Source organism: Bos indicus x Bos taurus, chromosome 4, assembly GCF_003369695.1.
Source record: "Bos indicus x Bos taurus breed Angus x Brahman F1 hybrid chromosome 4, Bos_hybrid_MaternalHap_v2.0, whole genome shotgun sequence".
NCBI lineage: Eukaryota > Metazoa > Chordata > Mammalia > Artiodactyla > Bovidae > Bos > Bos indicus x Bos taurus.
This window is the reverse complement of record NC_040079.1, coordinates 108,527,965-108,537,371: the sequence shown is the minus strand read 5'-3', so window position 1 is coordinate 108,537,371 and position 9,407 is coordinate 108,527,965. Positions and strand designations below refer to the sequence as shown.

The 9,407-nt window shown below is 38.9% G+C and overlaps 1 protein-coding gene across 1 annotated transcript; it reads left to right on the top strand.

Moving 5' to 3' along the window:
- Window positions 1-250: 250 nt before the first annotated feature.
- Window positions 251-9,126, top strand: GNGT1 (G protein subunit gamma transducin 1). The gene is made up of 3 exons (XM_027540353.1): window positions 251-337; window positions 3,057-3,159; window positions 8,857-9,126. Exons 1-3 carry the CDS (start codon window positions 330-332, stop codon window positions 8,983-8,985), a joined length of 240 nt encoding a protein of 79 aa, XP_027396154.1. The 5' UTR covers window positions 251-329; the 3' UTR covers window positions 8,986-9,126.
- The last annotated feature ends 281 nt before the right edge of the window (window positions 9,127-9,407 follow it).

The following is a 9,407-nucleotide window of genomic DNA, read 5'->3' as shown; positions in this document are numbered from 1 at the left end:
TCAATGGAGAAGACAGCAACTCATATCTCATAGCCCTCGTTTACTGTGCTTTGCCTGAATACCTCCCATAACTGATTCCTCCTCCCCCTCCACAACATCTTCTTTTGTCTTTAGCAGGAAGCAGTCTTTAAGGTGGTGGCTTGGGCCATTTGAGGAAGTTACTCAGTTTTCCTGGGTCTCTCCCATGTATATAGGAGGTATATGTGTTACTAAACTTCTGTTCATTTTTCTTCTATTAATCTTTTATTACAGGATTTTCTCAGCCGAGAACCTAGAAGGGTAGAGAGAAAATTATTTTTCCTCCTCTACAACATCTTGCACTTTTCTCTATGTCGAGGTAAATATTTCTGACATAGGTTGCAAGTGGCTTTATCAGTACTTCATGGTTCTCTTCTGCATCTGAACAATATACAAAACAATACAGAGTGGTAAGGACATATGTTATAAAAGAAATGGGTGCTGTTGTAAAGGTTCTTATAATCTATTGTGTTTCAGTGTGTCTCAGAAGCAGATCCTAAGACAGGGGCTCTTTTCCAAGTGATTTATTGAGGGTGAGTGCTCAGGAGAGATCTCTGATGAGGAAAGCAGGCTGAAGGAGGAGAAGGTATGAAAAGATGTAGTTTCAGAAGTCTAGCTTCATCCTGAACCCATGGGATGCTCAGGAAGGCTCTCAGCTCAGCTATATCAAGGCTTTTCAGCCCAGAGGCAGTGGTCTGGACTATCAGAACCCCACTTCAGGCAGCCATTTGCTACAGAACACTCACAGGGGCCAGTTGTCATAATCTGCCAGGTATCATCAGTTGAAGGTTTTCATCAGCCAAGGGAAAACATAAGAAAAGGTGTGTGTCAATACCCACAGCTTCTAGAGGGACAAATAACCCACCCTGGAAAGAGAAAGAGGAGTCTGGAAAGGGCACCAACAGCATCTACTACACGTGGTACTACAGGACCTAAATCGTGTCCGCGTGATATCCTTTAAGAGCACTTTTAAAGCCACGTATCAGCAAGTGACAGGTATAACAGCACAATGTGAGAGTCTAGAGGTACAGAGTAAGTGAGTCACATCAGCTACCGTGGACTGAGTGCTTACTCCATGCTCCAAGTGTTATACAACCTTCATTCTTCTCAAGCAAAGAAATCTACAATGTAGATACTATCATTGCTCCTATTTCCTAGTAAAATGAATCACAGAGAGGTTATAGAACTTGATCAGGACCACACAGCTAGCAAGTGCTAGTGGATGATCATTTTATTGCCAATATATCGTAAGCCTTCTCCACAACAGAGAAAATGAAATTCTAAGCCCTACCCTAAATCAAAACCTAAGTTGGGCTTCTGTTTCAACAAGTTCCTAAAGTGATTCTTCAAAGCCATTGCCAAGTGGAAAACATTTTCCAAGATGGGGAAAAGTTTTGCAAAGGACAATGTCAACAAATAAAAATGATCAGGAGAAACAGATGTGCTTGTGAACTTTTGCAGATAGTCTAAAGGAGGTGAGAAGGAAGGTAAGAATAAAATTGAGAATGGGCTTTCAAATACCAAACAACAATTGCACAGTGGGATTCGTAGAATAGAAAAAAATAAAAAATGCAAAATGAAAGTTAAAAGTATAGGAAATACTGGCTTTGGGTATCCATTGGGTGGGCTTCTCTGGTGGCTCAGATTATAAAGAATCTGCCTGCAATGCAGGAGACTGGGGTTGGATCCCTGGGTCAGAAAGATCCCCTGGAGAAGGGAATGGCTACCCACTCCATTATTCTTCCCTGGAGAATTCCATGAACAGAGGAGCCTAACAGACTACAGTACATGAGGTTACAAAGAGTCAGACAACGACTGAGTGATTAACACACACACACGCATGTCCATTGGGTTTTCTCTTTTACCTCTCTGTTGGCATCAGTAGGCATTTATCCCTGAAAATAGGCTAAACTATCTCTTTTATTCAGAGAAGAACAGAGTATTATAAAACTAAGAAGGAAAATAATATTTCCTCAAATGTTTTGGAAATGAAAATACTATATAAATACAAGGAAATAAGTTAATTGCTAACATATGATTAGCAGCATATTTTTATGTATATGTATGACTTTAAGCGCTTTTCTAAAATAGCATATGACCCGAGCGTATCTAACTTTCATAAAAATATGTCATCATAGAAGTTGGATTAGAGACACGAAAGGAAAGACAAGACTGAAAGAGGACAGATCACAAAGCATGATGCCACTTGGATACAGTGAAATATTTTCCAGGCAGTTTCATAAAGGAATCAGCAAAATACTATACTGTCTTTCCCATTGCCCACTGATCTAATTAAGAAGAAGAAGATATTGCTACTGCCCTAATTCTTTTATAATACACATCGGGAGATCAGACTCACCACGTCCCCTTTAACTTGCTGCATTTGCTCATCATTGCTATCCAATTCATTGTGACAGTAATATACAAAAAGAAAAAAAAAAATTCTGGGTATAATCTAAGTAAGATACTAGTTTGTTCCTAATTAGCAAGATCATTTGTTGGTGTATTTTCATCCTGTTGGTTCATATGTCAATCCATTATTTATAAGGGACTTATAATGATACTTTTTGCATGTTTTTCTGTTAATACCAGATTAAATACTCTAGTGATTTAGAGAATTAATGGGCAGTCCTCAGTGACCTCAAACTAACCTAAATGGCATAAATCATATAATGGAGGGTTTTGGAGTTGGAGATGAGGGTTGGAACCTCAGTTTATACACTGTGCCAAGAAACAGGGAAAAGGACTGGATATTTAAGATTATATACTGACTAAACTGACCTCTCCACACACCTACTAGCAGGTGTTTAGAGTTAAATACTTAATCATATTAGTGAAGATTATAAGAAAGCCTTAAAATCTCAGGGCTAGTGCGTAGGCTAGTATTGTTTGGAGGGATTCAAGAGAAATTGGTTATCAAAGGAAGTTAAAACAAACAGTTTGCTTAGTAAGTTCAGAGCTGAAGAAAGGTTTGGCTTACATTAACTTGAAGGGAGTCTGACAATTCAGGTGTATAAAACTTTATACTTTTTCAACAGGCAGAAGATGCCAGTGATCAATATTGAGGACCTGACAGAAAAGGACAAATTGAAGATGGAAGTCGACCAGCTCAAGAAAGAAGTGACGCTGGAAAGAATGCTGGTAAACTGCTGTCCTCTTTTGAATTTTATTTGTAAGGGACATCTCCATTGGTAAGGGTGTCTCCTTCTCTGTGGGGCTTCCCAGGTGGCACCAGTGGTAAAGAGCCTGCCTGACAATGCAGGAGACATAAGAGATGTGAGTTCGATCCCTGGGTCAGGAAGATCCCCTGGAGAAGGAAATGGCAACCCACTTCAGTATTCTTGCCTGGAGAATCCCATAGACAGGGGAGCCTGGTGAGCTTTGGTCCATAGGGTTGCAAAGAGTCGGGCATGACTGAAGCGACTTAGCATGCATACAAGCACTCACTCCTCTGTATCAGGAGGAGAAGAATAACTCTTGCTGCTACTGCTAAGTCACTTCAGTCGTGTCCAACTCTGTGCGACCCCATAGATGGCAGCCCACCAGGCTCCCCCATCCCTGGGATTCTCCAGGCAAGAATACTGGAATGGGTTGCTAGTTCCTCCTCCAATGCATGAAAGTGAAAAGTGAAAGGGAAGTCACTCAGTCGTTCTTAGCGATCCCATGGACTGCAGCCTACCAGGCTCCTGCATCCATGGGATTTTCTAGGCAAGAGTACAGAAGTAGGGTGCCATTGCCTTCTCTGAGAATGACTCTTAAGTTGCTAGAAACTCTTATCAGTGGGGAACAAAAGGATTTAAATCTGCTTAACCACCATCCCCTTGTTTACTGTTGTTAAAAAACAAAATGTAACTGAGTAAATTTGAAGACATAATTGGCCTTATTAAATAATTCATGGATTGAACAGCATTGCATCTATCAAGTAGAAAGGCTCACCAAGGAGCTGTGCAAAATGGAAGGTTTTTATAGGGACAAAGGGGCGGGACAAGAAAGTCATAAACAAAGAAACAATTATTTCAGGCAGGAACAACTTCCTTTGGGGGAAGGGTAGGAGGTCTCTCATGCAGATTAGCTCATGCAGACTGGGAAATTCCGGTGTGTTAGGTTTACTCTTGGGAAACATTGAAACTGCAGTTAAATTAGATATTAAGTTTTGGTTTGTTGATGTGGGGCTTAGCACAAGTGACTCCATTTGGGCCTGTTGTTTTTATTCTTTTTTTTTTGACACTGTGCTTTTCTTTTATCCTTTTTTTCTTTAATGAAAAATGTTTATTTGGGGCTCTTAAATATTACAATTCAGGAGACAGATTTGGGTAAAACTTGAAGAGTGTTCCAGGGAAGAGAAAGTCAGGGGCTTATGAGGGCTTAGCTAAGAGGTTGTATTCTGACATAAGAAAGGGAAATATTTATCCTTAAGGGATAGGTTGTCATGAATTATTTTAAGGTAATGAAAAGTGTTAGTTGCTTAGTTGTGTCCGACTCTATGAGACCCCGTGGACTATATAGCCTGCCAGGTTCCTCCGTCCACGGGATTTTCCAGGCAAAAATACTGGAGGGGGTGAATAGCCATTCCCTTCTCCAGGGGATCCTCCCAACCCAGGGATTGAATGCAAGTCTCCTGCATTGCAAGCAGATTCTTTACCATATGAGCCTCCAGGGACTTTTTCGGGTAAGGGTCTGATAATTATCTTAGGCTCTTAAGTGGCTGTCCACACCCCTGTCATCCACACCCACCATCTTATTTTGTCTTTCATTGTAGCAGTATTTAAGGTGGTGACTTGAACTAATTCAGGAAGTGCCTCAGTTTTCCCGAGTTTCTCCCTTGTATACAGAGGGTATACATGTTTTTAAACTTGTTTTTCTCCTGTTAATCTGCCTTTCTTATTGCAGAGTAATCTCAGTTAAGAACCTAGAAGTGTAGAGGGAAAATTATTTTTCCTCTTTCACATCACTCACTGGAGAAGCTCAGTATAGTTGAAAATAAGTTGTTCAGATAAAATTCATCAGAAATTAAGAAAATTAATAATCATAATTATCTTTTGATTTAGAGTTAAAATTAACAGCCTGGAAAACTATGTTCCATAAGCCAAATCCAGCCCTTGGCCTGTTTTTGTTTTTGTATGGTGCTAAACTAAAATGTTTTTACATTTTTATAGATTATTTTTTTAAAGGGAGTGGAGAGAGAAAAATAAAATGAAGAATATGAGACATCATATTTTTTAGCTAAGCAATAAAGTAAAGCAATGCATATAGGCATTTTGTTTTTACTTTACTAAATTGATGTTTCTCTTTACTTGATATTGTTCAAATGCTCTTAGCCAAGACGTCATCCCCTCCAGCATTGTCACGGCCAGTAATGAATGAGTACATTCTATTCCTTCTTTGAAAATAAAAATGAGGTCAGGCACAAGAACTCGCTGGTTTCTCCTACAAACATTTCTCAGATCTTAAAAACCGTTACCCAAAGTCCTCTCCCATTAGAAGGAGCAGAAATGGCAAAGAAATAAAGCTTTCCACCCAACAAACAGTGACTGATGCTTGGAAAATGTAGATATGTATTTCAGATCTCTTCGTTTTAGAAACATCAGTAGAACAAAAACTCCTCCACAAGTCATAAGAGTATATTTCATGTTTCTTAAAAACACTTGTTTTATCAGGCCAAAGTGAAAAAAGGAGTTTGTATTATCTTCAAACTTTGCTCAAAACTCTCACTCCCAGTAAAAGTTGGAATTTTGGCTTCTCTTACGTTTATAATTGTCTCAAACTTCCCTGTTGCCCTTTCCATACTGGCCAAACATACTTTGTTGTAAAGATAAAAATTAAATCTTTAAACAGCACAAAAGCTTGGAACATACACCAAAAAAGTTAAAACCCTTATCTTTATAATTTGTGGGAAAATAAACTTTTGAGATAAAGGAGTTAATGATTTTTTCTTTTATACGTGAAACATCCAAAAGCTGTTTTGTTATTTATATAGCCAGGATTGTTTTATATGCAGTTTGGTCATCTTCATGTTTACTGTTCACTGTGGCAGGTTCACCTGGGAATTATTGTTTTGGATAAACATCACATACATCCCCATTTTGTCAGGCTTTCTGGTTCCTTTTCCTATTACATAATGTGTCTTTGCTCTTGGAAGTCAATTTAATTTAGTATCAGACTGCCAATACCACACACACACACACACTCAGAACTTTCCAGGCCTGAACCCAGAACTCTGACATAGGATGGCATAGTGTCCATCATAGTATGGTTAAGTGTGTCTCCTCCGGAACCATATCTGACTCAGATTCCGGCTCCACAACTTTCTCCCTGTGTAACATTCACTTAAGTTAGCTAACTTAGCTATGCCAATTTCTTCTTCTATAAAATGGGAATAGTAACAATAGGTAATTATTATTACTTTAAAAATTATTATTGATATCTATGAACCAGACTGATCCATAATATGCCTCAACCTTGCTATCAAGGTGGTAGCATTGTGAGACTCCCTGGAGGAGGAAGTGGCAACCCACTCCAATATTCCTGCCTGGAGAATCCCATGGACAGGGGAGCCTGGCAGCTTATATTCCATGGGGTCACATGGAATCAGACATGACCTAGTGACTAAACAGCAGCATTGTCAAACTGGGACAACTCTTGGCATCCAACTTCTAAAAAGATTTGTAATGACTTTCCTGCTGCTGCTGCTGCTGCTAAGTCGCTTCAGTCGTGTCTGACTCTGTGCGACCCCATAGACGGCAGCCCACTAGGCTCCTCTGTCCCTGGGACTCTCCAGGCAAGAATACTGGAGTGGGTTGCCATTTCCTTCTCCAATGCATGAAAGTGAAAAGTGAAAGTGAAGTCGCTTAGTCGTACTTGACTCTTAGCGACCCCATGGACTGCAGCCTACCAGGCTTCTCCGTCCATGGGATTTTCCAGGCAAGAGTACTGGAGTGGGTTGCCATTGCTTTCTCCGTGTGATGACTTTAAGTGAATATAATAAGCAAAAATGAAAGGCAGTCTTTGTAGTTAATAGCTACCATTTGCTTCACTATCTATGCCAGGTATTTAATGCAACCTATGTTCCTTCTATTTCATAGATGAAGTAGTTAAACCTTAGATAAACTGTTTTAAATAAGGATACAGCTGGTAAGTGAGCAGAGCCAAAATCAAACCTGGGATCTCCTGAATCCAGTGTCCATGTTCTTTCCACCGTGCTGTGTAAACTTGTATTAAACTGTATATAATAGAGTTTTGAACCACATACACTCACATAGGATTGTAGGTAATTATTGCTCCTCAGTATTCTCAGATCCTAACCAGACACTGTCAGAACTAACCCTCACTGATTCCTGTTGCTGACATCCAGTTGGGGCCCAAAGAGCTGGTGTTTGGAAGAAGGGGGAAAAGTGAATCTAAATCTCAAGTTTGAATTTTGAGGAGGAAAAAATGTGATTCTAAATCATTATATATTTCAAATTAATATTGTTCAAATGTGTGCATAAACTCCAAGTATCATCCTATGAAGGAGCCACCTGACAAGTGCCAGGCCCCCAGTTAGAAATGATTTGTTCTAATATGCAGATAATGAGTTTGCAGAGTTATAAGTAGTTTTAAGTCTTCTGTCTGATGTTGCTTAGAACTTCCATGAAAAAAAATAGCATGAAGATTTTATTAAAACAAAACAATAAATTCGTTAGATAACTTGCAGAATGGTTACTTCCTGGACTGCCAAAAATAAAACACCTTTGTGTTAATATCATGATGATGTATTAAGTGAAAACAAAACAAGTTGACAATTAAAAGGAATGAATAACGTGGCCCCATGTGTGTATATGCATATGTATACATATACACAACACACACACTTATATTTACACATGTATAGAACTTTGCCTCTCTCTAAACAGTATGTTATATGGTACATTAACAGGCTTTGACTGAGTCCATTAATTAAAATACTAAAGCCTGATTTTTCACAAAGTCATTACTATAAGGTTGCAGATGACTAAGGAGCAAGCTCATAAACAAAACAAATGATTTGGTTCAGCCATTATTTTTTTACTGAACACCAGTAAAATGTAAGGGTCTTCCCAGGTGGCATAGTGAACCGACTGCCAATGCAGGACACGGAGAGGGAAGATCCCCTGGAGTAGGAAGTGGCAACCCACTCCAGTATTCTTGCCTGGAAAATTCTACGGTCAGAGGAGCCCAGCAGGCTATAGTCCATGAGGTTGCAAAGAGTCAGCCATGACTGAGCACACATGTACACACACACAAATAAATAGGTTCTGTTCTAGATGCCTGCGATACATGTGAACAAGTCAGTCAGCTCCCTTTGGAGCTTACCTTCAAGTTCACAATCATGATCAATCATTAGACAAGCTTAAAATAAAATTACAAGTGTATCCTTCTGAGAATCCAGGAGTGGTGATAAGCCTGGAATTTAACAATGATTCATTCCCTTCCACCTTCACAGGTCACATTTTTGGAATGAGGAAAAACATTTAATCAATGCTTACTCTGGTAACATTCTTGACTTGTGTTGTCAGCCGTGTTCTGATCCCTGGATCCTGTCTCCTTTAAAGAGGCTGGAAGCAGTATCTGCTGAGAACCCTTAGCTGGTGTTTGGCCAGCTGATTAGTCTTTGCTCTAAGATATCCACAAGGACAGAGGAGGGAGCCGCTGTCAATGTTTCTTCTTCTCTTGTACAAAGTATGAGTGTGTTGGCCGAAAGCAGAGTCACATTAAAAAGATAGAACACACACACACAAATGGTTATTATAAATGCATTCTTGGGTTCTGAAGTATTCTCCATTAAACCAAATGAATCATCTCTTTCTTTTTTCCTTTAAGGTGTCCAAATGTTGTGAAGAATTCAGGGATTATGTTGAAGAAAGATCTGGGGAGGATCCATTAGTAAAGGGTATCCCAGAGGACAAAAATCCCTTCAAGGAGCTCAAAGGAGGCTGTGTGATTTCATAAGAATTTTTTCTTTTTTTGAATCCCGTGGAATATCTTGAGCTTTAATGATGTACTAATGTTTGGTCACATGTAATAATATGGTTAAGCATATACATAAAATTTAAAATTATAAATATAAGTGGTTAATAAAATTTGGAATGTGATAATGTGTGAGTCTATGGTTTTCTTAAAGTACTTACCACAGGGTTTAACACATAATTGACAACAAATATTGATTGATCCCTTTCTTTAACAATAATGTGTTTTATAATGAGTTTATATTATTCTGGATGCCAGCATATAGTAAATGTTTTATGTTTATCCATTACCCTTTCAACATCCTTAATATTCCACCTAGAAATTTCCTGGTTAGACCTATATTTTCCTCAACTTTTCTCTTCCTTGGGTGATTAGGAAGTCTATTCTTTTGAGTCATGGAAGAC

Bases quoted from the DNA above. Each gene is read 5' to 3' on its own strand.
- GNGT1 (XM_027540353.1), top strand. The intron at 3,160-8,856 runs GTAAACTGCTGT...TTTTCCTTTAAG, and splicing joins TGACGCTGGAAAGAATGCTG to GTGTCCAAATGTTGTGAAGA.